The sequence below is a fragment of the Lonchura striata genome, chromosome 7 (genome assembly GCF_046129695.1).
Source record: "Lonchura striata isolate bLonStr1 chromosome 7, bLonStr1.mat, whole genome shotgun sequence".
Taxonomy (NCBI): domain Eukaryota; kingdom Metazoa; phylum Chordata; class Aves; order Passeriformes; family Estrildidae; genus Lonchura; species Lonchura striata.
Window position 1 is genome coordinate 18,848,424 of NC_134609.1, and position 21,785 is coordinate 18,870,208.

Consider the following 21,785-nt stretch of genomic DNA (forward strand, 5'->3'; position numbering starts at 1 on the left):
CCATCCCCTCCCTTCCCCATGCTCACCCTTGTGGGGCCCTGTGCAACCCAGTGTGAAAAGAGATAGCCAGCCTGGTTCTGTGCCCCCACAGTGTTCTCCTGCTCACCTCCCCAACACAAGAAGATGCAGGTAGGCAGTGGGGGAAGAAGCGTGGGGTTTATTGAGGAAGGTCTCCATGCAGGGGTGGGGGAGGCTCCAGCGGGAACATTGAGGCCAGGGCCACCCTACACACACATCATGACTGAGCCAAAAGAAGTCCCATAGGGCAGGGTCCTCCCTCCAGATTCCTGGGAGACAAATGCCAGCTCAGTTCAGCCCTGCACCCAGATAGGAATTCTCCTTGGGGTGCTGGATGTCACAGGGACCCTCCTCTTTCCCGCTGTCTGACCCTAGACCATGAACCTCCACACCTTGCCACCAGGCCCAGGTGCCCCTTGAGGTCCCCTCTTCCAGGCCAGGCTGAGAACTGGGGCACTGGTGGCAGATGCATGCAGGACACATGGGCAGAGGAGGACTCAGCCGTGTGAGAGGAAGGGTCCTTATGGAGCTGCTCCACTGGGTACCCTCCCTGCATTAGGGCAGGTCATGGGGCAGAGAAGGCAGGGGGCTGCTGGCAGCTAGGTTCAAGGAAACTCTGGCAGGACTGGGCAGGGAGCCTGCCTCACCCATGCTGCAGCTCAGCCTCGACAGTGCCAGGCCATGAACGAGTGCAGGGCAAGTGGCACAGGGGGCAGCATCATGCCCAGCACTGCAGCTCCCTGGCCTGGACACTGGGCTGGAGAAATACGTGGGGTAAGCAGGTCATGCAGGGAGCAGAAGCAAGTGCCCAGTGTCCTGGCAGGGAAGGATGCTGCTGGAAAGGATGTAGTGCCAGATGGGGGAAGGGAGCAGGAGAGCAGCAATGGGGCAGCGGTGGCGCAGAGCTGGGGCGAATGCATGGCCCATCATGCAGAAGAAGCGGCACCAGTGCTCTGCCAGGCCCCCTGAACGGTGGACAAGCAGCAGCTGAGCCACACCACAGCACCAAGAGCAGGGTGCCCCAGGAGGGGGTGCAGCAAGAGCTGTCAGTGTCTGTGAGTGTGGGGTTGTGCATCCCCTGCTTAGCGCTGCCTGAAGCTTAGCCAGTCCCAGCGCTCCCGTGCATGGCAACAGGGACACTGCCCGCTGGGACTGCCCGTAGCAGGGCAAGCTCCCTTTGCTTGCAGCAGGGGCAGGAGCACCAAGCACATGGAGGGCTGTAGGAGCCCCTGGCAAGAGTTTGGCTCAGTGGGAAGCACCTGGGATGCCCCAGTACTAGTCCCTGCCCACAGTGGATCCGAGCAGGGGCAGACCCACTGTGGGGGACAAAGGGCAGATCGGGGTGGGCAGCCCCACGGGGTAGCCCCGGCCTCCCTCTCCTGCACTCCCTGGGCTCAGAAGCGGGTGCTCTGGTAGTGCAGCCTGCGGAGCTCGGAGAGGCCACTGTCCCGGCAGTACGAGTCCCTGCAGGGACTCCCTGCCAGTCACCGGCCCCCCGCCCCGACCCCGCCGCCGCCGCTGCTGCTGCTGGAGCTGCCGCTGCTGGAGCTGCCGCTGCTGCACCGGTCCTCGTAGATGGAGATCTCGATCTGGACCCTGCTAAGGATCATCGGTGAGATGTGCCACCCCAATCTCCCAGAACCCACGCCCAGTCTCCCTTCACCCTTGCCATCATCAAGCATCCCACTGCCCAAAGGATACGACCCTCATGCCACGCTCCAGGGGGTCAGTGAGCAGCAGCCCCCGTGGTGCATAGATCTTCTCATTCTGGTCCTGGATGTACTTGGAGATCTTCTTCAGGACCTGTCAGCACAGGGAGCGACACTCGGGGCCTGCCAGCATTGCTGTCTGCTCTGGCCTCCAGTCCCATGTTCGCTGTGACACCCCTGAGCCATCCCTGTGCCCACTGCCAGCTGTGCCCATCCCTGAACCCCACCCTGCACCCCAGCACCTTCTCATAATGTGTCTCCATGCAGAGAAAGATGAAATAGGCAGTGGCACAGGCCAGGCACCCCTCGAGGTATGAGCTGCCCCCAATCTTCTCCGCCTCGGCGTAGAAGCCATTTAGGGTTTTCACAGTTTCCTCAAAAAGTTGCCGCTCAATCTAGGACAGAAGCCAGGGTGAAGAGGAGTCTGGCCAGGAACTGACTCCCTGCACCGCCTTGTCCCCTTTCCTGGGGGAACTTGGAGAGCACTCAACCCTCTCCTCCCTGCCCAGCTGATGTCTCAGCTCACAGACCCCTGCCCACCTCCCAGCCATAGCAAGACCTGCTGCACCCGCAGCCTTCACCAGAGCCTCCCAGTCCCCAGGAGCACCAAAGCCCTTACACACCAGCCAAGCCAGCTGTGATTTCACAGCCCCAGCAGCACTGGCTGGCCCAGGGCCATGCAACACCACATAGGTCCCCATATCTTTAGACCCTTCTTCCTTCTGAGTCCCCATAGAGCACCCCCCAACCCTGACCCTCTCAGCCTCCCTACCCGGCTCTCCAGCTCAGGGGGAAACTTTGTCTGGAACTGGCACGTGGTCCCGTCACTGTAATCCCGCTGCACAAAGACCTTGGTGGCCAGGGACGCGCTGCGCCGCAGCTCCTGCAGGCTGTGCACCTGAGGGCAGAGGGTGAGATGGGGGAGGCAGCCAAGCGTGCTGGGCTTCCCTGCTGGAGGGCTGGGGCCTGGGGAGCAGCACCGTTCCCCCAGTGCCAGGGGCTGCAGGCTCACACGCCGCGGGGCAGGGAGCCCCTAGCACAGGCTGTGTCACACCAGGAGCACAGCTTGGCGCTGGAGGTGCGAGCCGGGAGCGAGGGGAGGATTGCGGCAAGGGAAGGATGCTGTGGCAGCCCCCTGCTCGGAATGAGGGTGAGTGCGTGTGCTTTAGCCCCGGGCTGGCGTCTGATCTCCCCAGTGGCTCCTGCATGCAAGAGCGTGCGTCACCAGCGGGCTGTGGCCCGGAGAGGGGACAGCCCCCCTGTCCCCAGCAGTGCCCCAGAACACAGCTGACCCGACTGCTCGCAGGCAGGAGGATGGGAGTGAGCCGAGCAGGAGCAGGGACTGGGCAGCGGGGCTGCAGCAGCGGCACAGCGGGTGGGCAGGCTGCAGTGGGGCGTCTTCATGAAAAGGAGCGGCAGCCCCGGCAGCAGGTGCCAAGCCCTGACTCCCCACAGGGTGTGAGAGCCCGTGCCAGCAGCCCCCGAGCTCCAGGCTGTGGGGCAGCTTTGGTGGCTGGAGAAGGGGATGGAGGCGCCAGTTTGTGCCAAGGGCGGGCATCAGACCCCTCCCCGCGCTTCCCCGGGTGACATGGGGCGGCTGCCTGCTCTGTGCCCCACTGACCGTCTGTCGCTGTCCCGCGTCCGACCCACGGCATGTAGGAGAAGAACCCCCAGTCCCACAGCCCAACCCAGACACGCTCCAGCCTTCACCAAAGGCACCCTGCGGCCACCCTGCACCCCCACACCCCTTCAGGCACCTCACCGGCCTTTCCGCGCCCATGGAGCCCGGGCAGCCCCCAGCCCCGCTCTGCTCTCCCGCGGCCCGCAGCGCCGCTCCCGGCGCGGGCGGGCGCCGTCCGTGCCGCGCCCCGGCCGCGGCTGGCGGAGCAGCGCGGGCGGCGGAGCTCCGCCGCAGCCCGGCCTGGGGCGCCCCCGCCGCGCCGCCGCGCACCCACCTCCGTGGCCATGGGCGCCGGGCCGGGCTGCGCCGCGCCGGGGGGACCGGACCGGACCGGCGGGGCCGGGCGGAGCCGCGCGGGGCCGGGCGCTGTCCGCGGTGCTGCCGAGCCGAGAGGCGGAGGCGGGCCCGGCCGCCCCGTGTGCGCAGCCGCCCGGTCCGCCGCGGCCCGCCCCGAGGCACCGGGGATGGGCGCCTGCCGCCGCCGGCACCGAGCCCCTGCAGGACGCGGCCCCCGGTGCTGCGGACGGCGGTACCGGCCGCCCCGGGGCTGGCTCCGGAGAGGGGCTGCGAGGGAGGGCGGCTGCTCTGCGTCCCGGGGTCTGGCACGGCGGGTGCCGGAGCCCGGGTATCTTCGGGGTGCCGCGGTAGGTCCCTGGGGGGAAAACCTGGCTGCCGAGGGGCGCTGCCGGAGGTAACAGAGGGCGTGAGCGGCCGTGAGGCTGGCCCGGCAGGGATTTTGGGAGTCGACCGTGGGACTGGCAGACCGCCGTGCCAAGGGACCTCGTCTGAAGCTGTTTGTTTGCGAAGGAGTTGCAGCTGGTGCTGCGATCAGAGCGCGGGCAGACATCAAAGAGCAGAGCTAACGAATTCCCTGTTATCTCTGCCCATTGGCAGCTCAATTAGAGCCGGAGAAATGCCAAAAGGGGGGAACAGAGGCTCTCCCGAGAGGCGAAGAAGGGGGGCTCCCAGCTGGGGCTGTAGTGGGGCTAGGGATGCAGTAGCTGAGCACAGGGCCCCTCAGCAGGCAGGAGAGCAGCCAGCCTTCCCTCAGCACCTGGGCCGTGCTGGAGGCAGCACCGGGCCCCGCCGGAACATCTGCTCTGGCAGCAAACATGGCTAACACAGGTAACACACAGGTAACACACAGCTATCACACAGCTAACACAGGTAACACACAGCTAACACAGGTAACACACAGCTAACACAGAGCTAACACAGCTAACACACAGCTAACACAGGTAACACAGTTAAACACAGGTAACACACAGCTATCACACAGCTAACACAGAGCTAACACAGCTAACACACAGCTAACACAGCTAACACAGTTAAACACAGGTAACACACAGCTAACACACAGCTAACACAGGTATCACACATCTAACACAGGTATCACACAGCTAACACTGGTAACACACAGCTAACACACAGCTAGCACACAGCTAACACACAGCTAACACAGCTAACACACAGCTAACACAGCTAGCACACAGCTAACACACAGCTAACACAGCTAACACAACAAACATGGCATAGCAGCTGCCTGCAGCACAGGGGTAGCTCTGTCTGACTCCTGCTCCCTGCTCTGAGCAGCAGCCCAGGCTTTGGGCAGAGCGAACAGAGGCAGGGCCTTGGGGTGGTGGGTAGGCAGCTCCTTTCTCTGGATCATGGCAGGGTTTGTGACCAAGGGACCAAAGGACCCACGCAGTCAGGGACCCCAGCTGGAAGGCTCATCTTCCCCACAGGCACAAAGCTATGGATCCCACAGCTTTTGGGGAAACCCGCTGCTCTCAAGGTTCAGAGCAAGCCTGCCAACCCACGCTGCAGAGCAGTCAGGTACACCCTGCCTCGACGGTGCCACAAAACCAAAGGACGCCCCTTGAGAGGGCGGCATGTGAAGTCTCCCATGCACCCAAACACGTGCATGCACATTGCCACAGGCACTCGTGCATGTACTCAAATGCCCATGTACATCTGCCTGCACACCCCGTGCACCCCAGGCACACGCCCAGGTGCACATGCAATATGCTCACACACCTAAGCCTGTCCTCAGATGTCCCCAGACCCAGACCCTGGATTCCCATCTCCTTCCTGTGCTCTGTCGCTGCCACATCAGTGCTGCCTGCCCGCCTGGCAGGTCCTGCCGGTTGCCATGGCAATACTGTGCCTGCCAGGAGATGAAGTTTGCTCCTAATCTGCAGTGAGGGGCCAAGAGCAGCCAGGGGGATGAGCTCTCCCTGCCATCCCAGGCTCTGCCCATCATCCCACATCCTGTAGTGTTGCCCCAGTGTTGTCTCCTCTGGTTACACCAGCCCAGCCCAAGCAAAGAGCTTTCAGTTCTGGGCTCCATGTGCCTCACAGGCCATGGACCTGCTGTCTGAATGTGTTAAGGAGTATCCTTTGGTGGGACATCACCCCACCACAGGGAGCTGCCTTCTGCCAGCCATACTGCCCGGGACCAAGCCTTGTCCAGTGGCAGGCAGGACACAGACCTGTCCCAATGCACTCCCATCACCACACAGACCCCAGCCCTGCCTGTAGTGCCTGTGGACCCTGGCATCTCCAGAGCCCACTGGGGGCTGACAGCTCCCCCGTGCAGGGTGTGGTGTCATGGGCTTTCCAGTCTTAGCCAGGGCAGGGACAGACCTTGCTGGTTTCCATGCAGAAGGAACGGGCTGGTGCCATGCCATGCCATGCCATGCCATGCCATGCCATGCCATGCCATGCCATGCTATGGCTTCCAGCAAGGCAGGGCAGAGGAGGGGAGCTGGCATAGCCAGTGGAATCCCAGGCAGTAGAAGCAGGGACAGCAGGGGCTCGGAGTAGCCTCAGTGTGCTGCATGGCCCTGCTGCCCTCTCCAGACCACTGCACTGTGAGGGCAGTACCCAGGGCTCTGACCCTTCTGCTGCCTCTGCTCGGCCCAAAGGGGTGATTTTTCAGGCTGCCCAGCAGCATGGGGTAGGGGATAGGCATGGCTGGTGCCAGAGCTGCCTTTACTGCCCTGCCTGGCTCTTCCCATGCACCTGTGGGGAGGCAGCTCTGACCTGTCTTGCAGACAGACCCTGCAGATCTTTCCTTGCCCCCAGCCCTGGCTCACCTCCCAGAGGCCCAGCCCCTGGCCCCATGGGGCAGACATGGGGCACACTTGGTATCCCTATGGCCAGCCCTCAACAGACAATGTGCCCATGCCCATCACACCTCAGCAGGCATGGCCAGCAGTGCCCCTGCTCCAAGCCCTGCACCTGGCTCTCAGACCAGGACCAGGGGGTGTCCCTCGCGTGTCTCTGGGTGCATGGTGCTGCACCTCACCCCAGCATCTCAACCCTGCAGTACAAGGATGGCCAAGGCCTGTGGAGGACAGCTGGAGCCCTGCAACCAGTCTGGGATCAGCCCCTGTGGCTCCATCCTGCACCCACTGCCTGCTGAACCCCTCTCCAGCCTGTCAGAGCTGTCAGCAGCTCCAGCTCTGCTTCAAAGGGGCCACAGAAGGGCATGGCAGCTGTTTCTCCTTGCACTGGAAGTGCTTTCAGTAATGGTGGGGAGCATGAGCTCACTGTTCCAGCAAGGACAACGGTGACATTTGGGAGGCACAAACACAGCGTGATTAGCTGATAACCTTTCCCAGGTGCACACACCTGGGATGGAGAAGGGAGGGGGACGAGGCCCCCACACTGTGAGCCTCTGGAAAACAGCTTCAAGTGCCCCAGCCTGCCCCTTCACACAGGACAAGGAAAGTGCCCCAAACTGGGGCCAACTGGCCAAGTGACCCCACAGACTGGGCACCCTGAGTGTGGACACCCCTCTGTGGCACCTGCAGTCCAGCTCTGTCCATCTGAAGGGGTGGTTCTAGGACCCCCAGAGTACTGGGAGCCCCTGCAGGTGATGGGGGCAGCCCCCCAGCACATCCCACAGGAGTCTACAGGCACTGGGAGACACAGCATCCTCCTGCACACGGCAAGCAGAGGAGGATGTGGTTTCAGAGCATGGTGCCAAGGTCTGCCATTAGCAAAGGTGCTAGCTGGGAGCAGGGACTGTGCGAGGATTGCTCCCACACCGTGCGTGGGGCTGTGGTGGGAGCAGACGTGGTGGGGCAGGGAGGGACAAACAGCACTGCAGAGAAGGTCCCCACGCATGGTGCCACGCTGTGAGGGAAAGGGACTCCTCCTCAGAGGGTCCGCACATGCGACATGCCCCCTCCCTGCCCTGCTGAGCCGGACCAAATGCCGGGGGCCGGGATCGGGGTGTCCGGCAGCGAACAGGGAGGGTCTGTGTGCAAGCTGGCAGGAACTGGGCAGGGCCAGGAGGTGCTGGCTGGGGGCTGGGAGGGCGCCGGGGCAGTCTGGGCTCCGCAGCTGGACCGGGAGCGCTGCCAGCACATTCCTGGGGCTGCCGGGCAGCGGGAGCGTGTGTGGGCACAGGGCAAGTGCGGGGCCATTGCTGACTCCCCCGCTGCCCTTCCCGATGGTCCCGCATTACCCCCGGGCAGCCGCGACCCCACGGTGTCCCAGTCGTGCCCCAGCCTCCCGCGGCCGCTCCCAGGCAGGACCACCCCGCGGCTCCGTGCTGCCAGCCCAGCCCTGCCCCCCGGCCGGGCTGCTCTCTCCTGGGAGCTGCTGGCCGCCACGGCACCCGTGTCCCCGCTCGGACAGTCCCAGCGTGCCGTCCCGTCCTGGGACTCCGCACGGACAGCCCCGGCCCGTCCTCTCCCAGAGGCCCTGATGCACACGGGGTGCAGCCCAGGAACCAGTGCGGGACTGGGACTGGAAGGGTGAGAGGTGGGGAAAGAGGAGATGGGAGGGAGACCCGCTCAGCCCACCCAGCCAGGCCCGGGGGATGCATCTCTGCAGACAGAAACAGGGTCGGTAGCACCCAAAGCTGCGGCAGGAGAGTGGGTGGGGACACAAGGACGGAGGGAGGCTGCCGGGACCCTGCTCAGCTGCTCCTTTCCTGGGAGCCTCCTGCTTCCCTGCTACAGGATCTGCTCTGTGCTACCACCAGGCACGGGTCCTCCACAGGGAGGGTGCGGAGTGTCGAGGGAGCACCCCCAGGTGATATGCTCTTACTGTGCCACACTGGCCCGCCGTCCCCGAGGTCCCCACCGCAGAGGGGGCAGCCTTCATAGCCGCGCTTCCCGTCTCGCTGCTGTGACAAGTGGCACAGGCAGTGACACAAGCGGTGGCACAGCCAGCTTTCTGGAGTGACAGGAGCAAGTGTCTATCTCACAGACAGCTGCACGGGTGCAGAACGGGGATGTGGGCACCAGAGCAGCCTGTGCAGACAAGACTCAAGGAAGGGTGCCAGATAGAGCTGTCTTGGTCCATTCCCTTCTCCGGGATACAGCCCACATCAGCCTGGGACACCCTGGCTGGGAAAGGGTTAAGGAGGCAGCACGAGTGCAGCAGGGGCTCCCCAGAGCAGAGGCACGGACTTAGCTCGGAGGTAAGGCTGCCAGGACACCCCACGGGGGTGAGCAGGAGGCAGCCCTGCTCCCCGCAGCATGGCCAGGAGGTGACTCAGGGCTCTAATGAAGGCGTCATGACAGATGAAGGGACTGGGGCAGCTGGCAGGGAGACCCTTGCTCAGCCCCAGCCTCGCCAGCCCCCTCACCTTCATCTGCTGCGGTGCCAGCTGGGACAGAGTGCTCAGCACCTCCAGCAGCTTCCTGGGAGGAACTGGGAATGTAGAGGCCAGACTGGGCTGTGGGATGGGGCAGGCTGAGAGCCAGGAGCTGGTCCATGGTCAAGAGCAGGACAGTGCTGGCAGTGCCACGGGAACAGCCCAGGGACATGGCACACTGTGCTCAGCATCCACACGCTGGCAGCTCCACGCTGCACCCCCAGCCTCCCTCTGCCTCCGCTCCCAGGCCTCACCAGCCCTCTCCCAGCCCAGCTCCCATGGCAATTACACCCTGCCCAAGCCCATCCATCACGGATTAGCTATTTTCTATCAGCATTTATCTCCAGACAATCTTACTCCTGCCGTGACAGCCCGATGCCTCGATCACCCTCCCTCCTGCTACCAGGCAGCCCTGATAACAGGCTGCTGTATCTTATCGGGCTCCCGGCAGTTACACATTAACGGTGCCATCTCCGGGGCTTGGCTGCGGTGGGATGAGCCCAGCCCACCCTCGGGCTGGAAGCAAGCATTACTGGGAGATGCAGCGGTGGGTGCTGAGCATAGAGGGCATGGGCAGGGTGGGCAGGCTACAGGGAAGTTTGTGCAGCAGAGGTTCCCAGCATTGCCCCAAAGCAGATGTACCCCACCGGGGCTGGGGGGACAGTCCCTGCCCCCAGCCCAGGGCAAAGAGCAGCTGCTATCACTGCCTGCACTGGACTGTTTGCTCTATTGCCCATTAACAGAGCTGCCTTATCCGGTGGGCAGGGGCCAGCAGCAGCCCAAAGCCCGTTGGCCAGGCTGGGGCATCGATCATGGGAAAGGGAGGGGTGCCCCAGATAACCCCTGCAGACAAATGGGTTTCTAATGGGGTCTTAAGCCTTGCACCCCCCATCTCCAAGGGAATAGGGGAATGTCATCCAGGCAGGACCCTCACGTCACTTGGGCTCTAGTTTTGCTCACAGCCTGAGCACTGGCAGAGCCTGGGTGCAAGCCCTTTGCTGGAAGGTGTAATCCCAGCTCTGCCTGTGCCAGCAGACCATGGACTGCCCAAGGTGCATGCTGGCAGAATCATCCACGAGGAATAAGGATCCCCTGCCCATGGCATCGCCTCGTTGATGGCACACCTGGCACCTGGCTACAGGTGCCCTCCCAGGGCTGCAGCGTGAAGCTTCTGGGCTCTTCTCTTCCTTAAACCCCAGCCCCCCAAGCATATTGTCTTGGGAGAAAAGAGTGGGAAGTGGGGTGGCACAGGGTAGGAAGCAGGGTGCCCTGCCCCATGGCAGAGCATGTCTCTGGGGTGCTAGATGGGATGGGGGCAGTGGGACTGGCGAATAACTTGTGGCCACAACACATTGCCATGGGAGAGGCGAACCAGCCCTTCTAGAAACATCACCCTAGGGGCACACAGAGCCAGGGTGGATTGAGGAGGTGCATGCAGGGGGTCTCCCTGGGAGGGCGAGAGGCATTGGAGCACCATGTACCGGGGAGGGAAGGAGGGAGGTGGCAGCGGCGCGGGCAGACTAGGGGGAGCCGGGGGCCAGCCCCGGGGGGCCCGGCAGGAAGAGCAGATTGGCTGCCGGCGAGGTCTCCAACCTCCTTAGAAAGGGCAGCGAGCGTGGGAGGCGCCAAGGGAGCCGGCAGGGTGCCGAGCCACGCTCCCGTCCCGCTCGGCAGCCGCGGCCGGCAGCGGCGGGCGCGCAGCGGCGATGCCGCGGGCGGGCACCCACCCGGGCTGCCGGGGCTCGGCGCTGCTGGCCCTGTCGCTGCTGCTGGCAGGGTCCCTGGGCGGTGGGCAGCACTACGACTACTACGGCTGGCAGCCCGAGAGCCTGCCCCACGGGCGCTTCTACGGGCGGGAGCCGCAGTGCCTCGACATCCCGCCCGACATGCAGCTCTGCCGCGACGTGGGCTACAAGCGCATGCGGCTGCCCAACCTGCTGGAGCACGAGAGCATGGCCGAAGCCAAGCAGCAGGCTGGCAGCTGGGTGCCCCTGCTCGCCAAGCAGTGCCACACCGACACCCAGCTCTTCCTCTGCTCCCTCTTCGCCCCCGTCTGCCTCGACCGGCCCGTCTACCCCTGCCGCTCCCTCTGCGAGGTGGTACGCGACTCCTGTGCCCCTGTCATGGAGTCCTACGGCTTCCCCTGGCCTGAGATGCTGCACTGTGCCAAGTTCCCCTCTGACCATGAGCTCTGCATCGCCGTCCAGTTTGGGAACAGCAAAGCCACGCCACCACCAGGTAAGTGGGAAGGGTACTGTAACGGCATGGGAATGCATGTGGAGCCCCTGCAGAGCCGACCCTTCACCCCTCAAAGCACAGCCCGGGACACCGGCGCTGGCCAAGGACTCTCTGTCCGTAACAGGCCAGGAGTGGGCACAGGATCAGCTTTGCCTGGGCGCTCACTGCCCAGGAGCACTGTGCTCCCAGCTGCCTGCACAGCGCTGTCGTGGGAGGAGGAAGAACACAGGATGAGGCGGGAGCCGCTGGCAGATCCAGCACAGCGCTGTCCCTCTGCTCCCAGTGGGTCCCATGTCCGCAGCAGGAGAACATGCTGCACCTGCGGGTGTCAGCCCGACACTGCTACTGCAGGGCGGCTGTCCCCTCAGGCAGGAGAGGGGACATCACCCAAAGGCAGCCTAGGGTCAGGGTCAGGGCTGCGACAGCCTTTAGCCTGGGATCACCCTTGCTGTTGCTGCGCTTCAAAGTGCCAGCATCTTACGGGAGGGTGTCCCTGTATCTCTTCCCCTCCTGGGGGATGACCCTGGCCAGCAAGGTGCTCTGTGTCTCTCTGCATCACCCAGCACAGCTATCTAGGGAGCAGGGGCTCTCCCAGGCGTGTCCCCGAGGAGCTGGCCCAGGTGACAAGTAGCAGCAGCATGAAGCTGTGATAGTAACTGGTCTCTCACCACAGTGTCCAAGATCTGCACCCAGTGTGAGATGGAGCACAAGGCGGATGGCATGATGGAGCAGATGTGCTCCAGTGACTTTGGTGAGTGCTGGGGTCTCCTTCCCAGTTCCCCTGGACGAGGGTTGGCCTCCCCTGTGTCTGACAGCTGGGGTGGGAGGAGGCCAGAGGGTGGTGTTGTATGAGGACAGCCCCATGGGAGACCCCAGAGCCATTCCCTTGGACCCTTCGTGCATGGGATGGGTGTGCCACAGGAGAAGACATTTCGGAGGGTCACTTGGGGCCTCTGCTGGACACCCCCCAACAACCCCTTTCCCCAGTAACGTCCCCAGAGACCCAACCCAGGGATAGGCTGCACCCTGTCCTGCACAGGTGCCTGGCCAGACCCTCCCCTCCCCAGCCCCCCAGCAGTGCTCCCTTCCCCCAACCGTGCCCCACGGCTGCCCCTCGCAGTGGTGAAAATGCGCATCAAGGAGATCACAGAGGAGAACGGGGAGCGGCGGCTGGTGGCTGCCCAGAAGAAGAAGGTGCTGAAACTGGGCCCGCTGAAGCGCAAAGACACCAAGAAGATGGTGCTGCACATGAGGAACGCGGGTGCCTGCCCCTGCCCCCAGCTTGACAGCCTCAGTGGCAGCTTCCTGGTCATGGGCCGCAAGGTGGGCGGCCGCCTGCTCCTCCTGGCCATCTACCCCTGGCAGAAGCACAACAAGGAGATGAAGTTTGCAGTCAAGTTCATGTTCTCCTACCCTTGCCCACTCTACCACCCCCTGCTCTATGGGGCTGGGCAGCACTAGGGCTTTTTGCCCACCCTGCCTTCTCCCAGAACTCCTGCACTGGCCCAGCAACCCACCCCTGGCTTCCCTGGCTGAACCCCAGGACCTGAGCTCTGCTCACCTCAGCCCCTTGGTTTGTGCCCCAGAACCCAGCTCTGCACATGCAGGATTCCCTGCTGTGTTTGTGGGGAGCCCTGATCCACAGCCAGGACACCTGTTTGTTCCTGAGAGCCCTGCTCTGCACCCCTGGGACCCTGTTCTGCTCCAAGGACCCCCACTCCTGTCCAGGAGCTTAGTCTGGACCCAGGACCCTTGTTCTGCATGCTTGTGAGCCCTGGTCTCTACTGGATACCCTTGTCCATGGCCAGGTTCCCCACTGAGAAGCCCAGAGACCCTTGCTTTCATTTAGGATCCCGGCTTGGCCCTTTTGGCTACTTCTGGGACCCTGACCCTGCAGCCATGTCCTTTTCCCAGCTCCCTCATGATACGCTGCAGACCCTCAGCCCCCCCAGTCCCTATTCTAGCCCACCAACACATCCCATGCCCTCACCTGGAGCTCACATCCAGCCCTGGATTATCTCGCCTTCACAGAGATCCAGCCCAGCCCAGACAGGTCCCTCTTGCCCCTCTGTTCCCACAGACTGACTCCCTCCAGACCAAGTGCCCAGAGCTGCACAAACCCTTCCTGGGTTCCCCACTCCCCACACGGCTCAGTGTGTGAGAGGGGTCCACCTCCAAGTGCCCCAGACCAGCCCTGCTGCGCCCCTTGCACACACCCTGCAGTGACCCAGCCCATGCACCCCTTGCCCATCAACACCACAGTAAATTATTCCAGCTCAGAGAAGTCTTTGTGCCACTCACTGCAGTTCATGGGTAAGAGTACCTTGGGGCTCTCTCAGGGACCACAGAAAAATGGGAGGGGGGTCCCAGGCCTGTCCACTGAGTGAGGCAGCCTGAGGGAGCGAGGTCACTCAGGATCTGGCTCTTGCCCCACTCCAGGTGCCGTGCCCAGAGCCTGAACTTGGGCAGTCCAGCCAAGCCAAGGGATGTGGTTCCTGGTGGTCACAGGCATTCCTGGAGACTCAGGCACTCCTGCCACTCCAGGGAGCCTGGGAGGGCATTGAGATGAGTAGGATGGGGAGATAGGGCCATCACTGCTGCTGTAGCCCCACAGCTGGGTTTGTCAGTGGTTTGCCAGGGAAGTTTCTTCCTTTGTCACCCCAGAGGATAAATCCATGGTCTGGGAGCTCACAGCACTTGTGAGAAGCCTGGCACTGAGCATCACAGGGGGCAGATACTGGACCAGGCAGCCTCCAACCCTGTCCTCCCCACACTGAAAGTCCTCTCTGCAGCGCCCTGCCAGCCCTGCTTGGCTGCCAGACCTCACATGCCACAAGCTCCAGCCTCCTCCAACATGATTCCTAGGGCCACCCACCTGCACTAGCCAGGACCCTCCCAAAAGCCCAAGGACCAGGGCAGCCCTCAGCTGGCACCAGGGGCTGTCCCTTAGCTCAGCTGGACTCCCCAGCTGCCCCCCCAGCCCCAGCTGGCAGGGGGGCAGCTTGAGCAGCCCCGTGGTGTTCTGCAGCCCGTACTTGTATCCACCTGTCCCAAAGGGCGAGGGAGAACGAGGGCGGCTGCCAGGACATTTACCCAGTGCCTGGCTGCCTGGCACTGTCTTCTCTTTGGAGCTGGCCCAGCCTCAGGGGGCCTGGGACAAGAAGGAAACTGAGGCTGCAGGATGTCTGCACCCACCCTCTTCTGGCTGACAAGAGCACTGTGCATCTGCCCTGCTCTGGGTGGCCTCTTCTCCCTCTGCCCTCCTTGGGCATGGCCTTGGCCCCACTGGTCAGCCTCCAGAGCCCCAAATCTCCCACTCTGGCCAGGGAGAGGTGCCTATGCCCCTGCCCCACAGCCAGCCAGGAACATGGGCCAGCCAGCCCCTGCCCCAGCCTCGCACCAGAAATGGGCACTCCTCCCTGGCCACTAGGAAAAAATTCAAATATTATTAGAAGGTTTGTTCAGAGCTTGACTGCTGAGTGCACTTCCATAGGAATAAACTCTGTCAATTATGATATTTTACTGCAAAACTTTAAAAGCATAAATAAAACTCCATCTCCCACAGCCTAAGTTTATCTGTAGCCATCTGTATTCTGCGTCATTAGCATCTTCCCAGAGAGTGCTCAGACATACATGGCCATCGTGCTCATTGCTCCAAGTGTTTTCTCTAGAAATATAAGTGGCTTCTCTGCCTCCCACTGCCAGCTGCCTGAGCAAGCTGACCCCATTGCATATCCCATTGCAGACACCCTCACAAACACACCCACAGCTCTTGCAGTGCTACACAGCACCCTCCCCAGTGTTACAGCTGCTCCACTGCCCCCCTAACTGCTCAGCCCTCTGCACACCAGTCCCCTGCACACCCAGCACAAGCCAGACACCCTCATCATCAGATGCCAAGTCCAGCTTTTCTCCAAATTTTTATGTGAAGTTTATGAGCCCACAGCTAAGTTGTTGAGGCTGGCCTGCCACACAGGAGCTCTCACACTGGTGGGATGTAGAGCTTGCAGCAAGGTCTGGGCTCCAGCAACTTCTCAGACTAGTGGGTGTCACAGCCTGGTGGGCACTGATCCCCCCCCACAGATTCCCTGGCCTGGGGGAAGCTGCAGCTGGCTGGCAGGGACGAAGGCCATGGCTGCTTCCAGCTGCACAGCAGCCAGGGTCACATTCCTGGGATAGCTGGGAGCTTTGCTGTTCACACAAGGAAAGGTCATCCTTGTGCACACAGGCAGCTGGTGGGACCACCACCCGGGGAGGGCAGGGCAAGGAGCAGCCGCGGGAGGCAGAGGAAGCTCAGCAGCTCCTGTCAGAGCTGAGGTGCTCCCTGGCTCCAGCCCAGCAGGATCCAGCCTGGCACAGCTGACAGGCAGCTGCACACAGCTCTGAGCAGGGGGCAAACAAGGCAACAGCAGGACAGATGAGAATTCCAATAAAGCATGGAGAGCTGGTGGCACAGGAACACCATTTCTCCAGGAGCACCTGTGGGACAGCAGGGCCAAAGCCACAGAGGTGTCAGAATAACCTGGGACAGGGACAGCTTTTACTGGGATGACACAAGAGGCAGCTGAGGACAAGAGATTTATTGGTCATTCTCGATACGCATTTTTATATTAATCTGTAGTAGAAAGCAGCAGTCACTAAGTGCACAGAGCAGCACCAACTCCTGCCTTGTGTCACTCTGGAGACCCAGCCACACAGCCCAGTGCAAACTCATTCTCTTTCCTCCTCCGGGTTGCAGCCAAATTCGGGGGTAAAAGACTAAACCTGCAGGCAGTGAGGCTGAGGAGCACAGGAGTGACTAGCAGAGTCTCAGCTGAGCCAGGATGAAAGACCTAGCTAGTCTAGACCCCAAGGGATGCAGGAGGAGCTCTGAACTGATCCCAAAAATACAGTCACTTATAGCACAGTGCTGGGAAAGAGAGGGACAGAGCCCTGAGGTTGTTCTGCCCCACCCAGAAGGTGAAGGCAGGACCACGAGTAGGAAGGATGGCTCTTCCATCACTGAGCCAGGCCAAAGGGCCTGGGCAAGCACATGGCAGGACACAGCAAGTGCCAAAGAGTACCCAGGGCTTGGAGCAGCTGCAGGGATGGGGCACAGCCGTGGGCAGTGCTCCAGCACAGCGACCCAGCTGGTGCATGGCAAGGAAGGCTGGTCCATCCAGCCTGGTGCTGGCAGGAGGAGCACAAGTGTAAGCATCCTCTGGCAGGGGAATGCCATGCTGGGATCCAAACACTCCAGGCTCCCAGTGGCAAGGGTGCCTGCCCGCTGCCCCAGGTCTCAGGCAGCGCAGGACACAGGAGCTGGCTGGGCCCGTTTCATCACTTGATGAGCGCCTGGTTGCAGAGTGCACACACGAACACTGTCTCCTTCTGAGCCTCTGGGGCTGGAAAGGAAAGCAAATGTCAGAGCTGATCCCCCTTTCCCACCATGGCTAGGGACCCCAGCCACAAGGCTGCTTCGAGAGCTGCAAATTCATCACTGCTCTGTCCCAAACCAGGCTGTGCTGGGCACATCCTGTCTACCCTCCCCACCAGGGCTGGGGCAAATGCTTGGGCAGACAGAACAGGTGGAAGCTCTTCCCTCCACCTTTCAGCTCACCTGTGGCTCCCATCACAGCCTTGGGGACTTTGAAGGAACAACACCTGGAGCAGAAGCTGTTCCCACAGTTACTGCAGCTCCGCTGTGGAGAAAGATGGAGGTGAGACACAGATGTATAACAGACTAAGCCAGGAGTAAGTGAAGGGGGTCAAAAGTCTATACTGCCTTTTGAGAGCTGCCCACAGACTGTGTGCCAAGCATTACACACAGGGCTCAGATAAGGTAACAGGTCATTCCCACTAGCAGACCCATGCTCTACTTCACCTCAAAGGCCACAGGAAATGCACTAAACCAGGGCACAGAGCAGGTACCTTCTACAATAACACGTCGGTTTGGCCTGAGGCAGCTTCCAAAGGAGTAAATGGACAAATGCTCCACAACACAAGTGATCCCTGGTGCCATTAGGCATGTGACAACACCCAGCATTTAGCTGAAGTCATTTGGGCTGTGACCGAGGCCAGACACCTGAGCTGCTGGAGAAAGCTGGGGCAAGCCAAACATGACCAACACCTCTGCCCCAGGTGGAAACAGCAAGCTGGGGCAGAAACCAAATACTCACCCTCTTCTTGAGCACAGAGAAGGTGGCACCACAGCCCGTGCAGTTCCCTGAAAGAAAGAGCAGAGGTCAGGCAGGGCTCTACTGCCTGGGGCTGCAAGTGGCACAAGAACATCTATAGCTGTTGTAAAGGCTCAGCTCAGAGATGACATTGCTGCACCTTCCCATCCTTGCCCTTCCTAGGAGTGCTGGGAGTATTCTCCCTACACAGTGGAAAAGGTCATTGGAGGTGTCAGCACAGCCAAGCAAGTAGCACACCACCCTCTTCACTCCCAGTCTTTGGCCACCACTGGATGCACCACAGAGCCCAAGCTGCTGAGCTCCCCCAGGAAGCAACTGCTCCCAAACTCACCAAAGTTGTTGCTGGGGTAGCGCTTGCGCAGGCGCTCGGTCAGGCGGGACACCTTGCTGCGGATCACCTCATTTTTGCTCATAAAACCATTGTCTGGGAGGCTGAGGTCAAAATCTGCTGAGCACTGAGAGCTTTCATCATCCTCCTGCAGAGAGCAGAGCCAGCTGAGCACAGCAGGGTGGCCGGGGGCACACTGAGGGCTGCAGGGCAGCCCACACCAGAGGTCATCACCCAACAAGCTGGGTGCTCCACCTGGCATTTCTACAAACCACTGGCAAACCAGGCAAAGCTCCAGCTGGGAGGAGATACCACACCCTGGCATAGCAGTACTTACCATGACCAGCAGCTGGTTCTCCTTCTCCCGCAGCATGGGACAGAGAGGAGAGTGAGTACACACAGAGTCCGAGGCACCCAGCCCCAGTCACCCTCTCTGAGCACCCAGTTTGCCCAACAAGGTCTTGGTCCCTCTCCCACCTCAGCTACCCTGCAGGCACAGCCCACCCCAACCAGCCTCAAACCTCAATTGCATCTTTGAACTCTTCATCAGGTTCTGCCTCTTCTGCTTCCTCCACACTGCCAGGAGTAAGGTCCTACAAGAGAGTCACAAAGCCAGTCCTGCTGTTCCCTTGCCTCCGTTCAAAGGTGGCCCCACATTTCTGGGCAAGTTCCAGGACAATGGATCTGGCCCCAGGCAGCCTCACAGATGACACAAGTATCAGAAGGTGAACCCCTGCCTCTTCAGACCACATCCGTACATGTACATGTGGCAAAGGACTGAGCAAAGCCCTCAGGGCAGAGAGCAGCATCCCACTAACTCAGGAGTGGCTCTCAGGCTTCCAGCAAAGCTGGCAGCTGGAAGACATTTGTGTGTAGAGGGACACAGGCGAGGTCAGACCCAAGGGCTGACTCTGCAGCTCCCACCCCACAACTGCCAGCCCTGCCCCTATCTCACCTCTGCACTGGTGGGGGTGGGGGTCCGATCTGGGGCAGCAGCTGGTGGCAGGGGTTCAGCAGGCTCTGGAGTGCTCTCGAGGGGTTTGGAGCCCACACACTGCTCGATGGAGGCCTTCAGCTCCATTATCACTGGTTAAGAGGGGAATACAGCTGGAGTAGAAAGGCATTTCCCTACTCCCATCCACATCACACAAAAGCCAACTGCAAGACCTGATATCCAGGGCTCAAGGTGGGGCATTGACACATATCATTCACTCATCAGATGTCCTGAGCACTCCTCTGTTCACATATCAAAGTTAGGGCAAAAAGAAATTCCCTCCACCACCACCTACCCCAGCTCAGGACAGGGAATGGCAGGGGCCAACATCACAGCTCAGACACATCCAACACTCCTTCAGCATGAGCCACAGAAAAGAGCTCCTCTCCCTTCCAAGGGCATGCTTTCAAGCCTATGTCATATACTGCCACAGGCACTGAATGTGTTTGAAGCCCTGAAGAGCAGGGCCAGGAATCAAGAGGGATGGAGAGGCTCACACACAGCCTGCATTGACAGACCCTGATTTGCCACACCACAGAAGGAAATGGCACCTGGGCTGGGACACACATCAGGGGAGTTCTCACCTCCAACAGCTGAGCCCTGGGACTATACCACCCACCCTGGGCTGCTGAGCACCACCCCTAGGACATCATTGCCTTCACAGGGGCTCAGGGTCTATGGCAGAGCCTGACATGGGGCAGTGGACAGGATCCCTGGCTTCAGAGGGCCTTTCCCCAGCCCATCTCACACAGGGCACTTCCAGCCAGGTCTCATACCTTGGTAGAACTGGGTGTTGCCCAGGAAGAGGGTGCTATTGAGGATGGCCAGGACCCAGCAGAGGGGCAGCAGGTAGAGGACACAGACAGTGCCCAGTAGCACTCCATAAAACCTGTGGAAAACAGCAGGATACTGTGGTCAACTCACACAATAGCATAAAACTCCTTCCTTCATCTGATGTTCCATCTGTTCTCTCCAAATACCAAACAAATCAAACACAGCACCGCAGACCTGGCTGAGCCCCTCTCCCCACCACAGGGTGCCTGACCCAGTACTACTCACTGGGAAGAGACAGTGGGGTTCTCCCAGTACAGCACACGGTACACTGCCTCACAGCTGCAGCACATCCCGTTCAGAAACCCCTCCAGCTGGATCAGGCTGCAATGAGACAGTCAGAAAACCCCACAAACACACACCCTCGTTCCCCATATTGACGCGGGCTACAGCAGCCAAACTGGCACAAGCCCCCACAGCCTCCGAGAAGCCTTCCTGGCTGCAGAGGCCCGCCCAGTGCCAGCGCTGGGGAGGCCCCAGGGACTCACAAGCTCTTGACCTGGGCGATGGCCTCCTGCCGCGAGAGCTGCACCTTGCGCAGATCCTCCCTGCGGACGCTGTGGTACCTCCTGCGCACCAGCTCGGCCTCCGACGGCCGGGCCCGGCTCGTCTCCTGCAGGTAACCCAGCAGGGCCGGCACCGCGACCAGCAGGGCGAGCACCGAGAACCAGGCAGCTGCAAGAGGCGGGACGGCGTCAGCCCGGAGCTCCGGGAGCGGGAGCAGCCCCGAGCCCCACACGCACCTTGCCCGAGGGTGAGCAGGAGGAAGTTGAGGCCGAGGCAGACCAGGAGAGAGCACACAGGCCGCTGCCACCTGCCGAGAGGGGGAAGGCCAGGGACGTGAGACCCCGGGGACGGTCCCGGTCTCGGTCCCGGCCCAGCCCGCACCTACCGGAGGAGGGAGCGGACACCCTCGGCGGCGTCCCGCAGCGGCTCCAGGTACAGCTCCAGCCGCCGGTAGCTCCGCACCAGCTCCAGCAGGTCGAAAGCAGCGGCGGCCTTGGGCGGCGACGGCTCCGGCGGGGCCTCAGCCGCTCCCGCCGCCCCTTCGGGGCCGCCTGCCGGCCCGTCCCGCTCCGCCGGCTGCATGACGGCACCGGCAGCGGCAGCGGCAGCGGCAGCGGGCGGCCCCGCCGCGCTCGGCCCCGCAGCGCCGCGCGCCCCCGTGACGCGCCGGGCGCGCCGCGAGCCCCCGCGCGGCCAATGGCGGCGCCGGCCGGGCGCGCCGCGGAGCCCCGCCCCGGCGGGACGGGCCCGCCCGCTCCGGCGTGAGGTCCGGGCGGTGTCTCGGTGGGCCCGGTCCAGATACGGGGGCCGGCCCTGCACGGGGCTGCTCGGCGTCCCGCCCGGTCCCGATTCGGTGTACGGCTCAGTCACAGCCTGGATCCGGTCCCAGTCCAGGGCTGGGCGCTGATCCGGGTCTAATCCTGGATGAGGGCTCAGTCCCAGTCTGGGTCTTGGCGTGGCCTGCACCCAGTGTGTTGGTCACGGTGGGTTTGTCGCCATGAGCCACCCCTGGGTGGGTGTGTTTGTCGCTGGGCCACCTCTCCCCAAGGAGAGACCAGAGAGCAGCTCCACACCTGGAGTCCCGGAAGGGAGCAGCAGGTTCCCCACAGGCCCGTGGAGCTCATTCACTGCCCAGCCGTTCCCCCAGAGCAGCCCAGCCCTGGGTGCACTGGCACTGCCCTGCCCAGCAGCCTGCAGCCCTGCTCGCACTGCTCGGGGCACCATGGGCTGTCCTAAAAGGTGCTTGCAGTAGAGCAGGGATGCTGGCTCCCAGGGATGCTCTGGGGATCCTGGACGTCGTCTGGTGCCCAAGTTGTAACCTTGTTATAACCCTCTGCTGGCTCTTGGACAATAAGGGTACAGTGCTGCAGCCTCTGATGAACAGGGCATGTGTCCTATGAGCAGAAGGCTGGTGACCCTGTGACACCCCAGCTGTGGGTCCAGGTCCAAGACTCAACTCTGCCCCAATCGTGTGTCTCAGAGCTGCAACCAGTCTGGGGAGATGCAGGCAGCCCTCCATTGGCCCCTGACCTACCAAGGGCCAGTCAGTGTGTACATGACTGCCCAGCGGTGCCCTGACCCTGGGACAGAGGGCCCTTTCAGCGTGGAGTGATGAAGCCCTTAGGAATGCAACTACGTCCTGTCCTCAGTACATCCCATAGCCAGAGCCCTGGAGACTTGGCCTTC

General features: G+C 61.9%; 3 protein-coding genes across 6 annotated transcripts; 1 reads left to right on the top strand and 2 right to left on the bottom strand.

The window, feature by feature from the left end:
• Window positions 1-137: 137 nt before the first annotated feature.
• GOLGA7B (golgin A7 family member B) lies at window positions 138-8,743 on the bottom strand. Of its 3 annotated transcripts, none has more exons than XM_021536418.3 (5): window positions 8,473-8,743; window positions 2,500-2,625; window positions 1,970-2,122; window positions 1,720-1,821; window positions 138-1,607 (listed from the first exon to the last, which is right to left on the bottom strand). In XM_021536418.3, the coding sequence occupies exons 1-5, from the start codon at window positions 8,527-8,529 to the stop codon at window positions 1,503-1,505; spliced, it is 543 nt and encodes a 180-aa protein (XP_021392093.2). In that variant the 5' UTR covers window positions 8,530-8,743; the 3' UTR covers window positions 138-1,502. The 3 variants fall into 3 exon arrangements, with proteins under 3 accessions (XP_021392093.2, XP_021392095.1, XP_021392094.1); XM_021536420.3 differs by lacking the exon at window positions 8,473-8,743 and adding an exon at window positions 3,683-3,801; XM_021536419.3 differs by lacking the exon at window positions 8,473-8,743 and adding an exon at window positions 3,490-3,580.
• A 1,962-nt stretch (window positions 8,744-10,705) lies between these two features.
• On the top strand, window positions 10,706-14,827 carry SFRP5 (secreted frizzled related protein 5). The gene is made up of 3 exons (XM_021536417.2): window positions 10,706-11,263; window positions 11,937-12,014; window positions 12,384-14,827. The coding sequence occupies exons 1-3, from the start codon at window positions 10,732-10,734 to the stop codon at window positions 12,722-12,724; spliced, it is 951 nt and encodes a 316-aa protein (XP_021392092.1). The 5' UTR covers window positions 10,706-10,731; the 3' UTR covers window positions 12,725-14,827.
• A 1,633-nt stretch (window positions 14,828-16,460) lies between these two features.
• On the bottom strand, window positions 16,461-20,681 carry ZFYVE27 (zinc finger FYVE-type containing 27). Of its 2 annotated transcripts, XM_021536252.2 has the most exons (12): window positions 20,485-20,681; window positions 20,336-20,406; window positions 20,081-20,267; window positions 19,821-19,916; window positions 19,538-19,650; window positions 18,723-18,853; window positions 18,289-18,360; window positions 18,105-18,125; window positions 17,771-17,915; window positions 17,422-17,468; window positions 16,863-16,944; window positions 16,461-16,647 (listed from the first exon to the last, which is right to left on the bottom strand). In XM_021536252.2, the coding sequence occupies exons 1-12, from the start codon at window positions 20,679-20,681 to the stop codon at window positions 16,583-16,585; spliced, it is 1,227 nt and encodes a 408-aa protein (XP_021391927.1). In that variant the 3' UTR covers window positions 16,461-16,582. The 2 variants fall into 2 exon arrangements, with proteins under 2 accessions (XP_021391927.1, XP_077640785.1); XM_077784659.1 differs by lacking the exon at window positions 18,105-18,125.
• Window positions 20,682-21,785: the final 1,104 nt, after the last annotated feature.

What these genes read in the sequence shown, in the direction of transcription:
- GOLGA7B (XM_021536418.3), bottom strand. Translation starts at nt 8,529, where the DNA reads ATGAAGGCTGCCCCCTCTGCGGTGGGGACCTCGGGGACGGCGGGCCAG. An exon ending in CGGCGGGCCAGTGTGGCACA is followed by an intron (nt 2,626 to 8,472) that starts GTAAGAGCATAT and finishes CTCTGCCCTCAG; the next exon opens with GTGCACAGCCTGCAGGAGCT. An exon ending in TGGAGCGTGGCATGAGGGTC is followed by an intron (nt 1,608 to 1,719) that starts GTATCCTTTGGG and finishes AGCAGGGTCCAG; the next exon opens with ATCGAGATCTCCATCTACGA.
- SFRP5 (XM_021536417.2), top strand. Translation starts at nt 10,732, where the DNA reads ATGCCGCGGGCGGGCACCCACCCGGGCTGCCGGGGCTCGGCGCTGCTG. An exon ending in CAAAGCCACGCCACCACCAG is followed by an intron (nt 11,264 to 11,936) that starts GTAAGTGGGAAG and finishes CTCTCACCACAG; the next exon opens with TGTCCAAGATCTGCACCCAG. An exon ending in GATGTGCTCCAGTGACTTTG is followed by an intron (nt 12,015 to 12,383) that starts GTGAGTGCTGGG and finishes TGCCCCTCGCAG; the next exon opens with TGGTGAAAATGCGCATCAAG.
- ZFYVE27 (XM_021536252.2), bottom strand. Translation starts at nt 20,681, where the DNA reads ATGCAGCCGGCGGAGCGGGACGGGCCGGCAGGCGGCCCCGAAGGGGCG. An exon ending in CCACCCCCACCAGTGCAGAG is followed by an intron (nt 18,361 to 18,722) that starts GTGAGATAGGGG and finishes ACTCTCTTGTAG; the next exon opens with GACCTTACTCCTGGCAGTGT. An exon ending in CTACCCCAGCAACAACTTTG is followed by an intron (nt 17,469 to 17,770) that starts GTGAGTTTGGGA and finishes TCTTTCTTTCAG; the next exon opens with GGAACTGCACGGGCTGTGGT.